The 20,235-nt window shown below is 37.8% G+C and overlaps 1 protein-coding gene across 5 annotated transcripts in view; it reads right to left on the reverse strand.

Moving 5' to 3' along the window:
* The window catches only part of LOC136841666 (uncharacterized), a 270,413-nt gene that overhangs the window by 15,900 nt on the left and 234,278 nt on the right, over positions 1-20,235 (reverse strand). For 2 of the 5 annotated variants that reach the window (XR_010854056.1, XM_067108846.1), the window contains exons 4-13: positions 18,712-18,861; positions 18,268-18,434; positions 15,707-17,595; positions 15,303-15,501; positions 9,944-10,090; positions 9,457-9,592; positions 5,126-5,286; positions 2,711-2,824; positions 1,703-1,837; positions 811-921 (exon numbers count right to left, since the gene is read on the reverse strand). Coding sequence is in view for 3 of the 5 variants with exons in the window: in XM_067108846.1 (XP_066964947.1) it covers positions 811-921; positions 1,703-1,837; positions 2,711-2,824; positions 5,126-5,286; positions 9,457-9,592; positions 9,944-10,090; positions 15,303-15,501; positions 15,707-17,595; positions 18,268-18,434; positions 18,712-18,861 (3,209 nt within the window). In the remaining 2 variants the exon portion in view is untranslated. The remainder of the gene's footprint in view (positions 1-810; positions 922-1,702; positions 1,838-2,710; positions 2,825-5,125; positions 5,287-9,456; positions 9,593-9,943; positions 10,091-15,302; positions 15,502-15,706; positions 17,596-18,267; positions 18,435-18,711; positions 18,862-20,235) is intronic. The other 3 variants (XR_010854057.1, XM_067108847.1, XM_067108849.1) reach the window with 2 other exon arrangements.

Raw genomic sequence — 20,235 nt, forward strand, 5'->3', positions numbered from 1 at the left:
GATCTTTTGCACCGAAAGCAGAAGCAATTCTCTACAATCATGCTTTGATTATTACTGAAGAGTTGTTAACACCCTTCTAGTAATTCGAAGGACGAATTAGCTGATAGAACTCGGGGAAAGTCAGGGAAAGTTTGGGAAAAAAAAAAAAATAGTTAGTCTGGTAAAATGCGAAATTATCACTCATTCCTTGTCACAGCGATGTCATCCAACATTCCAGGATCGCCAAACCATGCAAATAACGGGACTCTAGTGAGACATAATTCAAAAGGGCTTAGACCACTCATGCCGACTGATTTTAGTTAATAGAATCCCTATCTCAAGCAATGCAGTTCGAGAGAGGTAATGCACGCAGATCACTGCTGCAGGCTGCAGATTATCATGCAACAAATAACTCGTTTTTGATTAGTTCACATAGGAACTTCACTTGTTATGGCGATGTATGTGCATAAGATATCTGCTGCAAGTTTTAATGTCTCGAAAATTCCATGTGAACCAGTCGATCATCGACGGACGTTAGAAAACTGCGGCTTCTGATGACATCAGGACTACAGTCAATGCAATAATGAAGAGCGAAAAAAATATGAACAGCAACAGGATTAGTTCTTGAAGGGATTAATGTTTGTTTCAAAGTCCCGAGTCATCTGCCGCGATGTTATAGCTGTTACGCGGAAGATAAAAATTTACAGAAAATGTTGAGTGGAGCAATGGTCAAACAAGCGAGGGATAAAGAGGCGAGTGTCATTCCGAGCAAATCACAAGATAGGAGGAGGTGGGCTAGGAGAGCGACGACCCTTATGCATTCATTCTTACCTGCAATGGCACAATTCGGGCCACTGTATCCCAATGCACAGTCACACAAGAAAGAAGCCACACCATCAAAACACGTGGCCCCGTTCAGGCACGGGGAGGACGCACACTCGTCTGAAAGTGTGGCTCATTAGAATATGCTCAGCCCCGAAATGAGAAAAAGAGAGAGTGAAAGAAGGTATTCATTTTTTTTAAACGACTGCAATAAGAGTCGCACTGAAATAGTTATTAATGCGATGTGCGAGGAGTTTGCTTTTAAAGTCGACCTCACCAGAAGCACCATCATCATCATCATTATCGTTATCGTTATCTTTACCATTAACTGGCCCCAGATGTTAAGGGAGAAGGAAGTTTTAGTGAAAGCAATGCAAGAAACCTGATATTAATCATAATCTCATTCGTATTTAAAGAATATTTGCTTGCTTAGACTACCATTTTGTTTTGTGGGGTTTAATTGAGCTTAATGGTAAATATGTTCATAATACGCAAAGAAAGACACCCATATTGCTTACGTCAACTGCAAAATTTCAAGTAGATGTTAAACGTTGCATTATCTATATACGTGCTTTAATTCTTTAGCCCTCCGATGTGGAGAGTGCATAGAAAAATTAATCAATAAACTGCCGATAACAGTAGATTCCTCATTAAATATAACAAAGCTGTGTGCATAGACGTAAAGTTTTTTTTTAAATAAATGAAATGAATATCGTGACAAATTTATATGGTATGAATCAGTTCAAAGGATCAAAAGTACAAACCACAAAATGATCGAGTCAGTGTCCATCAGTGATGCAATGGACTAATCAACACCATTAGTGCTAAGATAAGCTTGGAGGTTAATACTATAAACGGAAGTCGAGGGAATGGGACTTCGAAGACAAACAGATGATCTCACCTAGATCCTCACTGCAAGTTTTCCCACCCCAGCCCTCGGGGCAATCGCACACGAAGTCATTGAACTTGTCGGTGCACGTGCCTCGCTCGCAAGGGCTGGACGAACACTCATCGATTTCGACTTCACAAAAAGTGCCTGAAAAATATCCACATATGAAATAAAAAATCATGACCTTTTCTGTAGTTTGAGTGTGGTTTCCACCACAGAGTAATTGTCACATTTTGTATATGGCATCTATACGCTACCACAAACTGTGAGAAGATCCCGTAACCCCTAAGTCGGTGACCAAATGATGATGATCATTACATCTTTGGAAATAAAAATAATCAAATATAAAAAAGTACAAAAAGGGAGAGCTGGTGCTGTAAAATGAATGGTCAACGAAAATGCTTGTAAAACTTTTCCAGAAAAGGATTTGTCATTTACATGGTTGTTCATTTAAGTAAGCAGTAAAGTTACAATGGGCCCCTTTTTGAAAAGTAATTGGCCATAATCTGGATATAAAAACTATCACCAATTTTCAATGGTAAAAGGTAACTAATATTCAGTTTTGGTTTTCATGTTGAAAATTACGGGAAAAGTTTTCCATGTACATTTAAGTTTCAAATCTTTCTAACTGCAATATGTCTCAAGTTTTCTCATGTACCAAATAAAAATGTAAAGCCCACCCACACGAAGGGAACCAAAAATACTAAATAAACAAAGATATTTACCTCGCTTTTCTTGTCAAAAAATTGTTCATAGTTTTCCTCATATGTTTGATTTTCAAATCCTGACCCCATTAGACTTAACTATCCCCAGGCTTGTTCACATAAAAATAAAAATAGACACCCTGCAAGCAGTCGATGGGAAAACCTAAACTTCGTTTTAAGCTTTTAATAATGACCTCTAAAGGTTTCCCTAACTTTTTAATTTTCAAAACTTGACACTGAATTTCTACAGTTATCTCATATACCGAACGAAAACAAAGTTCATAAACAGAGGAAAAAAGAGAGAGTTGTATTTCACCTGTGTATCCAGGGGTGCAACGGCACGTTAAGGATGCCACACCATCAACGCAGGTGGCACCATTGCGGCAGGGGGAACTGCTACACTCGTCTGTATCCACCTCACACAGGACTCCTAAATGCCCCGTCCGAGGGGTGCCAGGAAGGGCAAAGCGAGGAAAGGAGAAGAAGAAGAGTTTGAGCTGACATGCACACGTTTACAAAGCAAATTTATCAGAGGCTGAAGAAGCATTCGTCTCTTGATGCTTGAGATACATTTTTATCTGTTAGCTAAAAACACTTTATGTTCGCTATGAGACAAATTATGATTGAACCTTATGTGATAGGACTAATTATATGACATTCGAATTTCATGTACATTTCACATGCAAATCAGCAACGGCCACTTCACTTAAAGTAACAAGTGGCCATAAAATGTTATCTGTCAACAAAATCCCCCTGACACGGGTTAATCGATACAAAGAAGGTGGCAATCCTGAAATGATTAAATATATTGGATTGCCTGTAACAATAAATCCTGTATTTATCAACAATAAATCATTATTTCGGAATAACAAACAACAACGAACGATACGACATGGAGTCAAAACAAACAGCAAACAACACGAAAGAGAGGAAATATAACATCCGGAGCTAATAACATCAAAACCTAATGTAGGTCAGTTTATAAGAGCGATTTCCAAATCAACACGATAATATGTAAAGAAGTCATACAGAAATCGAACACGAAAAGTTACTGTTTCCACTGAGCACTGAAATAATGTCGCCGAAAGGCATTTAGAAAATTCCTTGAAAAAATGTTAAACTTTTTCAACTGCAAATTTCGTTTGTTTAGGAGTTTTGTATTACGTAAACGAGAAGATTCTTTGAAAAGTTTCTTTAGATATATTTAATCTTGTAATTTCAATAATTATTCAGTAAAAATGAACAGTTTAACTGCTATTTAACAAAATCCAATCAATAAATTTATCTATACAGTTCGGCGTGGTTTAAACAAAGTTCACTGTCACCTTATAAGAGTAAGTCAAAATTTTATTGCAAAGACTACAGTAAGTATGCAAATTAAAAATGAATTTAAACACCTTTAATCGCAAAATGCTTTAAGGGCATGCACCCGGAACAAACACAATTTTGGAATCTTGTATGAAACATTGCATGACTTCATGAAAACTGAAAAAAGTTGGACTGCTATGGCACAAGGTTATCACGGCCCAGCTATGTGTAACATCTCAAGTGCGTGTCTCCTTCCAGTTCGGAACTCGAACCGCTTCCTTGGTGGGAGGAAGTTTAGCGCACTTCAGCGTCGATCTGGTCATCGTTTAAATGCCGGTTGTCTGAACTTCTCGCAGCGACGGACCTCTTCTGTTTTCCCGCTCTAGCGAGCGGGAGGTTGAATTGGCACCGTTCACTGCAAAAAGCAAAAGCCTAAAACTGTCCAGGGACGATTTAAACAGAGGTTTGTTAGGTGAAAGCGAAGCTGCCAAGCCTCCTAAGGCGAATTAGGAAAGGAACCAGGGAAAGCAATAGAGTACTGTAGGAGATCTGAAGTTGCGACGACGCGTTGCAAATCTCGCAACCTAAACACAGAACCATTCCTACGAACCCAGGAGAGAATGGGGTCAGTGAATGAAATACAGTTCAGTTTAACAAATGACGGTGCTTTTTTCACTGCATTTTTTTTACAACAGTAGCCTGGCATCAGTATTAACTAACTCTACATATGGACTCTAAATTTTTCACTTGAATAAGAGCAGTAACCAAATACAAATACAAAGAATATTATATGCAACCAACATGCATGAATGAAAAGAGAGTCACTTGAAAATGCTCTGGGTAACTTCCAATTAACTTTCTGCAATATAAGTCAGAGCTTTTTTGCACAAGAGATACGCATCAGTTGGAAAAGCACTGCCATTTGTCCTTTCCTAAAAATGCTTCATTAGTAAACAAAGTTGAACCTGCTAAATAAAAAGTTATAAAGTTAGTTGACACAACTGGGACGTAATCTATACGAGGATGCTATTCCCCAACACAATAAGAAAAATAATCATGCATAAATCCTTGCTCGAAGATATTATCTAGCGAATTTGCAAACCTACAACTCAACGTATTCGTAGACAGGTATGGTAATAAGTGAACAAACTGCTAAGTACGCTATTAGTGCTATTAAGAGCAAGATACTGTTACCTGTAATGTATTTGACGTAACTTACAAAAACATACGGAGAAAGTCCGTACTGTTACCAAGACAAGTAAATAAACTCAATGCAACAGTTAATAGAGTAATCCATGCTTTTCATAAGAGCATTTCTTGCATGATACGAAGGTGCACTAATCAGACGGGAAAAGTGGGCACTGCACCATACTACCAATCACGTGACATAGAGAGAAATACGTCTGCTTCCCAGGGCACATACCTTCGTATCCAGGTGAACAATGGCAAATGAAATCCGTATTCGTCAGATTCGTACACCAAGCGCCGTAGTAACAGGGATTCGTCGAACACGGGTCGTACCCTTCACACATTTCCCCGAAGAAACCTTTCGGACATATACACCTGTATTCTTTGTTCTCGTGGCTGATGTGAGATGGGGAAAAATAAAACGTATTCAGTGATTTCGACGTGTACCGTCCGTTTTTTATGTCATAAATAACCAACAGACGTATTTGGAGTCTTAAATTTTTATTTGTGTTCAACATGGGAATTACAAAAATCTCCGAGTCATTTGGACTGTGGTGCGTATTTACAAGATAGTCAGTCAGTCGTTTTACGTAAGAAATAATGAACGTATTTATTGGCACTGCTTTCACTGCAATTAGCTTCAATGTGCATAACACGACACTCGTAGATATAAAATGACAGGGAAACCTAATTTGTGCACTATTTAACCAGAATAAGAAAAATTTAAACGAAACGAAAATAGAATTTTTTTTATTCATCCAAATGTAGAACAGTAGATTAGATAAAAAGCATTTGTCTTAAAAATACATTTATATGTACAAATTGTTTGGATTTTAGGACAATACAAACCTACAGTTTGTAAAAGGAACTTAGGCTCAAGATTAAGTAGTCTAGACGTCACGGGCAACAACAGTGAGAAAGCTAGAGATAAAAGCTACTTCTGTAGTTAATATGTCGACAGAAATTATTCTTATTGAAAAAGTTGTTGTTGTAACAAATACCATGCATCAGTACCTCTACCTAAACCGTCACATATTTACATAAAATCAGACTGAATATCTTGTCAAAGAAGCACGTGACTAGCGCTGCATCAAGAAACAAAATTGTACCACTTTTGTTATTTATGCAATTTCCAAAAACACAGAATAGGGCCAATTCAAACCAATAAATGTATTTAACTTGCAGGAAACGGATATCAGTCTTGAGCGCCTACCAAGTAACCTAAAAAAATGTTCTTCTAGCAGGCAAAGTGGAAGGAAATAACACGAGCATCTCTGAAACCTTTCTAGTTCTGGATAGTTTGGTTTGGCGACTTTCCTTCCCTCTCCAGAAGAAGCAGGCGAATTTTCTCTCAAATTCAGTTTTTCTTGATTACTTTAGGCACAACTCACACAGGATGCGCCCACAATACGTCGGATATTTATCGCAAACACATCACAACAGGTTGAAAATAAGTCATAGTCATAAGCAGAGAACGAATCCGGCTAATGTTTGATGATCTAATGAAGTACTGGTCAGGATTACTTATCAGCAGTTGATATGTATTTATCCTGTTTGTGATAAGTCTGCGATAAGTCACCCTCCCTACACTCTTTCCCTTTCTACTGGTCCAAGTATAACAAGTTGGTTAGGCCCTACAGTGGACTTTCATCATTTAGTTAACTTTCTTTTAACTCATGTCTGATGTATAAGAGAAAGCGAAGTTGCTTATCCCATAGGCGTTAAAAAAAAGCTGAACTTTTTTCCCTGAAGATTTTGTTGATGTGTGCGGCTAAGATTTTCCCTTTTCATATAGTGACTGCAGTGACTACGTGAATGTAGTCCCTGGTGTTTCACAGGGTAGTGTTTTGGCCCCATTAACTTTTATTCTATGTAATATATCTGGTGTGGCCCTGAAACAAGCTAATAGCTTATGCATATGACACTACTCTCTTTGCAACGATCTCAATTCCTGAGAATAGACCTAAGGATGCTGAATCTCTTACTGGATAGTTAGCTAAAATTAGTGCATTGTGCAAATTATGATTGCTACCAATTCTAGTAAATTGAATTCCTTCCCCAAGATTTTTTCATTGACAGTATTTCTTCAAGAACATGCAACTTATTCAAAATTCTAAGTCATTCTCCAGTGTTAAGTCACTTTTGAGAAATATATCTCGTTTATCTCACCTCTAATTGCACAAAAAAAAAACAAAAAAAAAATTGGTACACTGGGGATCTTTCATGACTTTCGAAGACCTGTCTATCCTGGAAAAATTCTTAATTCTTTTGGATCTCAAATATCTGGACAATAACTTAAATTCTATAAATTTCTTACTCCTGGAAAAGTCGTGCAATTAACTCATTGTGCATAACTCCGACCATCCCTTGCTTTCTGATCTTCCCATGTAGTTTAAATCTACGGGTCTCATTTCATAGTTTATTTGGCAATTGCCTTATTTATTTCACTTTGTTATTTACCTTATTATTTTTTCTCTCTTGCATGATTCATTCTGTACTTCTCAATTTCCTTTTCTTCACCGGGCTGCTTTCCCTGTTGGGGCTTTCAGACTTGCAGCAGTCTGATTTTCCAACTAGGGTTGCAGCTCGGTCTGTCATATATAGTAATAATAATTTCCTTTGACAGAGAAGATAGTCCATAAGACCAGCAAATCAAAACTTAAATTCCTTTCACCACCTGAATACTAACTTTTCATCCTAAAACCTCTCTGTCACTCTTGTCTACCCAGCAAACTTTTAGGAATCCTTCTATCCTTCTCCTACTTCCTCCATGTCCAACAAGCTATTCCCACTCATTCTCTTCACATGACTTATACACCTCAAAGCACAGTGATCCATATTTTCTCTGAATTAATCTTTTACCAGTTCCGTTGTATGTGTTTCTTGTCGTATTGACCCTTCGCACTCCACCTATGCTACTCGAACAATGCCTTTCATTCATTCACTTGCAACACCCAGAGAGCTGCCATAACATCGCAACGCTCGCTTTCATCTTCACTTTTCCTGCCTTTCCAGCAGTTTTTGTAAAACCCTTCTGTCTTCCTTGCTTTGCATATTCTGATTCATTCTACCAAAATCCAACAGACATACTACCAATTATCTGGGCGAATCAACTACTTTCGTTCACTGCTCAGAACTTTACCCATGTTAATATTCACTAAATGTTCTCTCACAAAGGCTTGTAAGCTGTTTTATCGGTCCGAGCAGTTTCTCCTCATAAACGCAAATTTATGAAAGCGACTCGATAAAGAAAAAATACCAAAATGCTGCTAAAGGCGAGTAAATATCGTAATTTTCCTCGAAAATTCTTAATTGATGAAATAAAAGTGCTATAGGCCATGCACATCAGGTATGACGATGGACCAGATTAGATCCACTTTAAAAAAAGACTACAAGACTGTCACTAATCTTAAGCAAGCAAAACCTGCAAAGAAACTTCTACACTAGACACATTCTGAAAGTAAGTGGAAGAGGCAGCTGAACACACAACTGAAAGATAACAAAGCACATGATAAAAAGATAAAGAGAATGAAGAGATTAAACTGACATGAAATAAAAGAAACTCATGGGAGGCTGGTCAGCTTTGTACAAAGTCCTTACGTACAGAAACCATAAACAATTAGGAAACATTCTTACCCAAAACGTTTAAGGACGTGGCTTCTCCTGAGGAAACCAAATGATCGAAGGAAATGAAAGTTAATTTCATCATAAAAACTAAAACATCATGATCGTCATGACACAAGTCTAACCTACATGAGCCCACCACAAAAAACAGAGGTAAGTACTCGATCTGACAATGAAAATGTGTTAAGAGTATGAAAGAATTGTTGGCTTAGTATTTTAACAGTTCTCGTGTTAACACTTCAGTCATTAGGTTTGTGGTGGACTCTGTCTCATTGATATGTTTGTCATTGTTTCAGATATAAGAAATGGAAAAAAGGATAGTAGTAAAAAGTTCAAAAGCATACTTAAAGAAATCATTACATTAGAGGAAAAGGAGAAGTGACATGAAAACTGTTCTCAGATAAATTTCACGACGCACAGTCAAAGAGAAAAAACAATGCACTTTTATTCAGACCGAAATCCCAGCTCAAATCATTCATCCAGAGAGATTAGGGTACTGTTTGCTGTCTTAATCTACGTAATCTGCTTAGTTTTTTGCACCTGGGAATGTAGCCGAGCTACGGTACCATAATAAAAGGAAATGAAAGGCAGAAGTCAAGAAATTATGGACATGATCAAAATAGAAATAAAACAAGGGCAATATGATGTTTGCTAAAGGAAAGGTCTTAACACTTAAAAAAAAGGAGTAAGTAAATATTAGCTAAATAAAAAAAGAAATTTTACTGCTGGTCGTGATCATCACATTAAATTCAGCTACACGAAAACATTCATTACATAACCAGTATGCTACGGTATCACGACATTCACTAAATGCACTAGAACACCATACAGTGCTCATTAAAAGAGCCATTTTAGATTGCTAACAATCGGCTTAAAATGAATTACCGATCTGATGATAGTAGCAGCTACGAAAGTCCATCATCTAAACGACGGCCATCTTACCTGATACAAGTTCCACCATTGAAACAAGGGCTGACGGACACCGCAGAACACGGATCGATCAGCGTGCAGTTTGGTCCATAAAAGCCAGGAGGGCACTCGCATCTGAAGGTGCCGTGGGAGATATTGACGCAGCGGCCTAGAAGGAACAGGGTATATACATATTTATTAATTCACTTAGAGAGAGACAAAGTCATTAAAATGTCTGAGTCACTTACATGCAAAATGTTCACCGATAAGCAACTGGACTTAGTGTTAATAATTTTCTTTTGTCTCAGTACATGGACCTATAAGTAACAATTTGTTATAAAAGTCTAACTTAATGCATTCCATCACCACATTCACTTCCTGTAACTACAGAAATACTAATTATTTCAGTTACTCGGAACATCACACATTTTTCAAAAGACACAATAATGACATCTCAATCCCACCCAAACAAACAAACAAACAAACAGAGAGTCACTTGCGGTTTCAGGAAATATCTTACCAAAGTGTAAACATGGGTTCTCCGGAAGACAGGGGTTGTGATACTGGCAATTTTGTCCGTAGTAACCCGGATGACAGTAACAGGTATAACCCGGGGATTCGATGTGAAGGGTACAGTTGCCATGCCCACATGTACCGTTGGCACAGACTAGGAAGAAGGTTCAGTTTAATGAACATTATGCTAATGGAAAAAAGCACTCAATAATAACCCCTATTCTTGAGGGAGCCTGTCATGAAAATGAACACTGCAAATTAATCACTGTAATTGGAATGAACCTTTCCTAAGTTGTGGCAAATGCAAAATGATATGAAGCAATTGCAATAAATGAAGAACAAATATTCAGAGGCTTTGCTTGCGACAGTATAATTTTTGGAATGAAGACAATACAATATAAATCTTTGTACGCTATCTAACGAAGAGGCTATCATGCGTCACACATGAGACCTGAGAGATGCCCAAACTTTTATTCTATATAACGAATACTATCTCAGCTTTGATCCTATAACTAAACTGCCTGGATAATATACTGTAAAATTTCATTACACACTGACATTTAACATTCTGAGGCAATTAAGTGTCAAAGGTATTTTAAAACGAACCTAATATTACAGCTTAATGCTTTAAAATAATGTTGGTGTACAACAAATACTTCGTATTCAAATCTCGTATAATATATGGAAGAAAAAATGACCGAAGTCACTGCTCACAAGAAAGGAGGCCAATTCTTAAAACTAACTGAAAGTGACTCTATCTCTTCACGTGGATGTCTATTTGTAATATTAATCATTTAGCCCCGGGCAGTACTATACACTCCTCAGAAATGCAGTTTACTAAGACTAATACACTTATCTACCATTCTTTGCAAGGAGAAATTGACTATCAGAATCATTCCTTTAAAAACTGCCATTCTACTAATGTCATTTGAAGCAAACCCAATCTTGTATTAAATTCATAATGTATATGAACTAGCTAGCAGTCATCAGAAAAGTTTAACCATGCCATGCAAACCACAAAATAGCTTTATAATGAACATTTAGCAATTAAATGAATTAAGATGTACGTATGAATGTATGGATGGATGGATGCTAGGATATGAGGAAGGTGATAATTTAGCTGCATCAGCAGCAAATAAATATTATACACGCTCAAAATAGACTGTGAAGTCTGGCACAGCCAGGAAGCTCAGTTCTCTTGACTTTAGATTGCAAGCACAATAGCTCTTCGTAAGTGTGGTACTGTGACATGCCTGGGAATAAGCAGGGATACATTGCCTCTTGCGTACTTGGCTTCAGCATTTCATTAACAGCAGACTAATGACCTTTACTACCAGATTTCATGGCACGGTGATTAGCCTCCCTTGATGTGTATGACGAACTGGTCAAAAGCTCCTGTGCTGAGGATGCTAATGATTCCTCTTTATCCAGGAATTCAGGTGAATGAGGAGGTTAGAAGTTGTACGAGTACTTGCAAGTATCGTCCCAAGGTAAGAGCGCTGTTATTAGTTTCTTTAATAATGGACAGTAAGTTGTTTATAAAATATTAGTGGTCAGGTCCAATGAATAGTAGTATCCAATGTTTGACAGTTTCTTTAGCAAATTATATTTACAAATGTATACTCTGGCCTTTCATTATTTACTTGCACTGCTGATTTGTAATGACATGGGTAAAAACCGGTAAGTCATTGATAGAACTAATAATTTCAGTGGATATACACAGCTGTGAGGCCGATGGTACCGCTAGATTTGATGTAGTTTACTGGGCCTTAACGGTGCTTGGGAACAAAAATGAATGGGTCTCGTGAGGACCTTGCCAAACCAATGATGTTGACACAGAACAATTCTGGCACAATAGAACCATGTTACCTGTTAAAGAAGTCATCAATTGGCTTTAAAAATATCTTTACGCACCCCAGAACCAAAGGTAACTGGCAACATTCTCCACAGATAGGATACCTCACCGCCATTGCAGACACGGATGCTGCAAAAATGTAAGTGCTTTCCCAGATTCATTTCTTTTCGCGGTGTTACAGTAAATTCTAACTTAATCAAAATTTTTTGTACACTCGAGAACATGCGTTATATTCCACTGAACAAATACACTGTCATGAAATTTTTCATTTGTTCCTGCGTGGATCACAAACACCCAAACACTACTTGCAATGACAGCAGAAATCCTTCCCAGGGAATGCCTTCATATCAAAAAGGTTTCACTCTTCGACTAAGTGGTTAAAAACGATAGTACAATAGGATTACTTATTTCTTCCTTTGTAGTTCATGTTGAGGACCCACTCATTTCTCTTACTGGGAAAGAAAGAACGGACCAAGGAGAAAAATGGATAGACAAAATATGATTAATTTACACATCAGGTAAAAACAAATTTAAGGGCACTAGATCATCTTTTCTGATAACAATCAGTTTTTTAAAATAAATATTATCCCCTCCTCTATCTGTCTAGGAACTCATAACGATTTTTCCATTCCATCTCCGACTAACATTCACCTCAAGGTTGAAGAAAAAGTTGAACGTCAAGGAAAGGCATAGATAGCTGAAATTTGTAATATTCCTTTGGATTTTATAAAGAAGAATAAACCCTTGTACCATAACCTCTGAAATCCCAGAAAGAAGTGTAAAACCATACAGCACAGACTATAAATCCTATAAAGAAGAGTCCACTGACATGGCATGCCCTTGAAGCTCCCACGAAAAAATGGAAACACCTATGGCATAGCACTGAAACTCCACCCAAGTGCAATTCCCACACCATAAACAAAGTACCGGGTGGGATTCATTCCTGTGGCATGAATTAGCAATGGACTTCATGGTAAACCGTGATAATTCTACATTCAGATAACACTTACAGTGCGATTTTACTCCAGTATCTGTTATGAGAGTGAGCAAAAGAAAAATAAACGCATAAGCACAGATGAGAACAAGCTTAAAAATCATCTGTGACATGAAATCTGAGATTGAGCCTCGTGGCTTGAAAGGGTAATCTACATTAGGATGGAACAGAATCAGCTAACAAGAAAGTTCTCAGAAATACGTCAACTGAATAGTAAAAGAGTTTCGTTAATCCACAAGCATTAGTAGATATTCTATGAAGTTGATTAATTCACGAACAACAGGTGACAGACAGCTGAATATGAAAAATATTACCTTTTGAAAGATAATGAACCTGCGACTCAACAGACAACTAAAGCTCACGCTTGCCAAAAAAAAAAAACTTGAATTTCTCACAAGAATGTACAATTAACGTTTTGATTTTCCATTAGACCTTCAACACAGCTTTGATTAAATCAACCTAAAATTAAAAGTTCGGAATAACGCTGGTTTCTTCTTTCAAGCAGAGGACAAATAAAATCACCGAGACACCCCTTAATAATTCTGAGGATGTCCGATTTTAAAACTTTGTACTTCTTCTTCATACCTAAAATTACTTCCGTAATGTGACATCTTAAGCAAGTATTTTAAGCAAAAATTAAAAATATAAATAACTAAAAACACAAGAATATTTCATACAATATTTTTAGTTTGAAAACCTGTAGCTTTAATTTTAAGAACACGAAACATTAGAAATCACTTTCACAGACCAGCCCATAAATCAGATTCTTGCAAAGCAAAATGCTCCAAGAAAATTCGAGTTACAACTATGAGAATAAAGTTCTGTGGGTGTAGCAACCACTGTGCTCAAATTCTCTAAAACCCCTATATATCTCAATCTTGTTTACTAGGAAACCTTATGCTGTATGTCTGATGACATGCTTCTTATTTCATAACTACAAGGAAATATTTTCCTTTTGTTTTTACTAAATCTGATTTAGGAATACTGTGTAATTCTGTGTTCCATTCACGTCAAGTAAGAAATAATTTGTTATTGTTCTGGGATGTACGCTGATGATGCTCTTTTATACAAAATGCGAATCTTCAATTAAAGGCTTGTAATCAGACTGCATTTTTTTTTTTTTTTACAAAAACCGACACTAGTTCAGTCGCATATATAAAATCATTCTTAACATACATTTCCAGTTTAATATAGGAATTGGATTCCACTTGGGCTTTGGAGTCCTTTTTCAAAGACTTGCAATCAACAAGTACTGGAGTCTAATCTTTAGCAAGACAACAATAGCATAATCAAGACAGATTTCCATACAAGAATCAACAGGACCACCAGGAAATCACCCTCTCATGCCAGTGACGATGTTACGCAGTCAAGAAAGTTATGCCTCACACACGCACCCCTCAATGAAATCAACATACAGGACTAAAAATTCCCCTTGTAACATTTATAACTAATTATTTGCTAATGGTCGAACTACCATGTGTACCAAATTTCACATGCATGACAAAAAATCGTTAAACCCCAAGTTCTAACAGAAATACCTGCAAAACTTCAGGGGGTCCTTCCAGACACATTACATAATTCAAAACTAGTTAATCTTATTTTTACAGTTATAATGATACAACAGAAAGAGGTATCTACTGTCCTTTTTCTCAGTGTCGCCACATGAGCATGTAATATGCCCAGGGTCATTCATGTAATGGTACAGCTCTTAGAGGATTTTAAACAAGTTCATGCAAACTGTAGCTCACTCGTATACCTCACTATGTATTTCTTGGATTGAGGTACGCTAGAATTTCAAGAAGTGAAACAGTAGTTAATTAATGATCGTAATTTAGCAGTCATCAATGCTATTGTCCTTTTCACATCGAATAAAGGACCCTGCGCTACCAGAGGGCTGGCTAGTGGCATAAAACTCATCTTTAATTTACTGAAGTACAGTATTAACCGTAAAGTCAGCACATCAACAGAAAGTCCGAGGTCATAGAATCGTTTTCTGTTGGCTAACTAATACTTGGCCAAGGAATACTATTTTCTGGTTATTTGATGCAAGAGGAGAAAACTCCGAAGTATTTAATATGTCATATGAATGCATCTCCCATCTACGTAAAAAATGAATGTCAAAAGTGGTTATTCTTCGAGACATCTTTATCTCTTTAGAGCATTCCATTTTCAATCTAAATTTTCTAAGGATGTTATTAAGTTTAAATGATGGCTTTAAGCAAGGTCATAATCATAGCATTTTACAATATGTCACAATAAGAATCTTTTACCAATATGATTTATATCTTGTAATTGTATGTAACATGTACACATCACATTTTAGGAATAGTTATGTACAATGCAATGGTGTTCATAATTGTTTCATTTGTTTATGCCTTCATCCAGTTATTGTACTAAAGTGAATCAATTATACAACTTAAAAAGTAGTCAATTAGTCCTTGTAGTCTTAAAGGGCCTCTTTGGTAAAACATTTACCACTGTCGTTCATTATAATAGGTAATTTGAATTCAGACTTACAATTATTGGTGGTACTAGCAATTCCAGGTGTGGCTGGGAGAGATATCTGCTCAGCCCTCCATGCTCGCACACCCACAACATACTCAGTCCACTTAGCTAGACCACCAATGGGGGCGCAGTACCTATGCATTTCCACCACACCCTCTGCTAACATCCCCTTGCCACTCAGTGAATGGTTGTGTGACTGGAGTAGTTGGTGCTAGAAGATTGGGAAATATTATAATACTATTATGGTCTGAAACCAATCAAATTTTAAGATTTATTTTTCAGGTCATGTCCAGTTATTAGCCTAATCTCTACTACTGTATACTGTTTGAGCTGAGGTTTTCTCATAAATTTTACAGTACTGGAATACTCAAGTCCACGTGAATAACAAAATTACTGAAAGGGAAGTTGTCCCTTACCGTTACGTTTACTTGATCAAGTGTTAGGTTCAATGATCCCTTCTCCAGCTTGGCATTCAGTTCCTCCAGGGTAAGATTAAAGGCATTATTCTGATAATCCCAAAAGGAGACTATAGGCATGAGGCGGTAACCATTGGTATGTGTCAGGTTCAGGATACCTCTTTGTGAACCTGCATATGTTGGTCTGTATGTCTGACCAAATCTCTGAGAATGAGTAAGATTATAATTTCCCCTTTCATAAACCTTGACTTCTTTTTCATAGGCAGGTGGTGCATAACTAGGCCTCACTCTCTGGGGGTGGGTAATGTTTCTTTGGCCACTTCTAAAACCCATGTTTTCCAAGGTAGGGGTATATTTTGAACCTAGTCTCTGAGGGTGAGTGCGGTTAAATGTACCTGCTGGGTATCGTCTTGAATCAAAACCCACAGGTAAGTAACCCTTTTCATCAACCATTCCACGATGTTTTTCATCATACTGTTCATACCCTGTTCTAAATGGGTATGGATACGTGTCATACCTGTTTGGCTTATAACCAGGTCTGACACTTTTGGGGTAAGTGCCTTGAGGATATGTGAAGTTTTTATATTTTTCTAAATCAGTCTGAGTTCTATCAAAGTCTGTGGGAACATAAGTCGGACCAAGGCCCTGAGGATGGGTAAGATTTGTAACAGGAGGCTCTCTTCTTTCAAACAATACCCTGTCCGGACGATCAGTTACATAAATGGGGCCAACACCTTGAGGTCCTGTAAAATTACCAGCCATGTCAATTGGGTATCCCCTGTGAGTACCTCTGTAAGGTGGTCCAAAACTCGATATCCTTGTAAAGTTGGCAGTGGTCCTCTGAAGTGAGCCTGTGTAATCTGTTGCTGTGTAAATCTCATCAGGTTCTAAAGGCTCTGTGAAATTAGCTAATTCGTCATAGTCGTCACCAACAATTGCTGGATGGTATCGATACGGTGTGTGATGAGTGTAATTGGGGTTGAACCTGTAGCTTGGATCAAAATTAACAGTATGTTTATAATTAGTTCCTGTGCGGTTAAGATATCGGTAGCCAGGACCAAAAAATGGTAACTGACCAAATGGCAATTCTAGGCCAAACTGGTAACCAGGACCATACTGATAACCAGGACCATAACGATAGCCAGAACCATAGCGATAACCAGAATCATAACTGCCAGAATCGTAACGCATGCCATTCTCAAAGCGGTGGCCATTTCCATAGCGCTGACCATAACGTCGGGGTTGACCGAAACGTTGACTGGGATCATAGCGACGACCAGGACCATAGCGCTGACCAGGGCCATAGCGCTGACCAGGGCCATAGCGCTGACCAGGGCCATAGCGATGACCAGGACCATATCGGTAACCAGGACTGTAGCGCTGACCAGGACCATATCGATAGTCAAGCCGATAACCTTGACCAGGAATGTATGGCTGACCAAGGCCATATTGATAACCAGGCACAAATGACCCTGGAGGGATACCACTCATATTTCTTGAGTAACCACCATAAGGGATACCCGAGTTGTATGTCTGGTTGTACTGCTGTCTGTTGCTTGTGTTGTTTAATTCTTTACTAAGCATGGTAGACCAGTAGCTAGTGCCATACTGTTGTAGATAGCTCTGGTTATATGGACCTCCATGCCAACCTATGGGCCAAAAGTTTGGGCCGTAACCATACCAATGGGTAATGTTGAGTGCAGCCTTCTCGACCAACACATTCAACTGTTCAAGTGTAAAGTTGACAGCTCCTTGTTCATAAATCCTTCTATGTAAGACAGTAGGAGTATAAGTCAAAATATAACCGTCTGGTGATCCATGGGATGGAGCATACCAACAGACGTTTACACTTGATTCAGTTGTGTTCTGCACTGTTACGTTTCTTGGTTCTGCAACACATACAAAAACGCATTTGTTTACATAACATCAACAAACGTGACTTACAGCTTCATAAAAGATGAGTATACGGCGAGTTCTACTGTTGTGATAAAGTATGCAAAATGATGAGTGACATGATACAATGATGACAAATCAAAATTCACATCACAGCAACTCGTAATCTAAAACAAAATCTGCTACTAACGATCCTTCCGATGTTCTAACAAAATTGAGAAAAGAAAAACAAAGGTTAAGGGAAATCAGTGATGAGGTTAGAAAAGGAAACCGTATACTCTATAAATACTTACTCTGAAAGAAACATGAACAAAATATCAATATGGAAGTCTACTCTTCCGAATACTCTCTTGAATAGTAAAATTGCAGTTACTCAAACGATTAACAGAAAATAAATGTCATTAGTCTAGGAAATAAATAATGTAAATGGTCTTTTCTCTTGAAGAGATTCGGTTCTGAAAATAAAGATGAAGACTCAAAAGAGCATAGAATTATTAAACAAACTCAGCTAACAACATCAAGAAAAAAAATGACTGACTGTTAGTTAATTTGAAAGCCATCCACACACACACACACGCACACACGACACGCACATAAAGGAAAGAGAGAGAGAGAGAGAGAGAGAGAGAGAGAGAGAGAGAGAGAGAGAGAGAGAGAGATTCTCTTACCTGACATTTCCCTAATATAAACTGTTAAATTGGCGACGACATGACGTTGCGGAGAGCCCCAGTCAGAAGCCCCGACAAGGAGTCTGAGTGGGGATTTTGACATGTCTAAAGGGTACCTGACCTTCAGGTCCCCTGTGTGGGGATCGATGTCCAACGGGGACCAAGTCCTAAAGCACAGAGCAAAATGTGTTAAAGTCCAGGAAAATATCATAACAAACTTAAGAATTTATGAACACTATTAATCAAGATATAAAGTCCTATATAAAAAGAACACCACGTAAAATCTAAGGTTTTCAGTAATACAAAATGATTTGGATGACGAACCTGACGTCTGACAAGTTAATAAATAATCTGTGGGATAATGAGGGTCTGAAATATCTATAATGAAACGATAGTTAGGCAGATTTAGTTATAAAATAAATTTTTGAAATAACTGTGACTTACGGTGTCTCCAGAAAGTAGTCGATTTCATCGTACTTCTTAGGGTCCAAGAGGAAATACTGAATGTGGCGATTATAATCTTTCTCATCTTCATCAAAGGCTTCTATCGTAAGCAGCGTCGTTCCCCTGGTAGCTGTGACGATCACTTCTAGCCTGAAAGAAAATACCGTGATGGATTAGTAAGACTCATCAGGATCTCGCCAGATGCTGGTATCGTTCCAGATCCACGCTCAATAAGGAAACAGTAAGCCAGTTTATCGGGGAAGGCGCAAGGAACTCAGCGGAGGAGCCACGTAGTAAATGTTTCGACGATGTGTCTGTGGGTGTACACATCTTCTCTGGATTCTAGGTGTACAGGAATTTCTGCAATCCTGTCGAAATATGGAAGAGGGTCTGAGCTTCTGAAGCGAGGCGAAATCTTGTCCCGGGCTGGTAAGATATCGCTTGCGCTGGCAGAGTGCCTAAAATTGACATTTCAGCCAAACAGGATTTTCATTTAAATATCATTCACACCCTGACAGGTACTTCACAACATTCACACTACTCGCATACCAGTGGTTTAATCCAGTCGTATTCACCTCCCACACAGAGGAAATGCAAAATAAAATAATTTTTTCTCTGTGATGGCGAAAGGGTATTCGCCAAATTTGTTTATACGGTACTGTGTTTGAATGTACGTATGATATTTCATCTTTTCTTTTGTAAAATGAATGTACCTTTCCTCAACGGGAAAAAGTCGTCAGCAAGATCATAGTATCACAACTAACAATATTCCGTTGCTCAAAGTATTCTTCAAAGAAATGCATTTGTTTATTCACAAGGACAGTATAAATGATATCAGAATAGATTCAACATGCACAAAGAGGGCTTCAATGATTTCAAGCTATTGGTATACAAATTCAAATTAGGAAATTTGTTATCATTAGTTTTTCACTTCGTGACAGCAGAGTAAGCTCTGCTTCTCATCAAAGATTTGTTTTCCAACAACTCGCTTTCAAATTGTGACTGAGGTTAGCCCGAATTCTCGCCATTCGCCTTGTATACTAGGTTACATTAAAACTGCACTGCAGTAAGACAGACTTCACAAAAAAATATTCATATATATATATATATATATATATATATATATATATATATATATATATATATATATATATATATCCGTGGCCTTTTTTCATGTAACAGTTTACATTTAACCTACCACTGAAATTCCATGCAGGAAATATACTGTTGCTTTAAATATCAGATTTCAGTCAACAGAAATAGACCCCATGCCAAACTCTGAACAAGGAATGGTTGTAAGAGAAAGAATAATCGCCGTGACTGATGTGTGCAAACAAATTCGATTTCATCGTAAACCGCATTCCTTGTTTATGATCGAATTCTCCAGTACACAAACAATGCAGCGACTAGGGGATAAAAGAAATGAGCGTGCTTTTATGCACAAAACGAGCGGAGGACAAAGGCCCAACTGAAGCCCAGAGTCGAAAGGGAAACTTTCCACACGAGTGACGAGCAAGTGTGGAC

The sequence above is a fragment of the Macrobrachium rosenbergii genome, chromosome 9 (genome assembly GCF_040412425.1).
Source record: "Macrobrachium rosenbergii isolate ZJJX-2024 chromosome 9, ASM4041242v1, whole genome shotgun sequence".
In the NCBI taxonomy this organism is placed as follows: Eukaryota; Metazoa; Arthropoda; class Malacostraca; order Decapoda; family Palaemonidae; genus Macrobrachium; species Macrobrachium rosenbergii.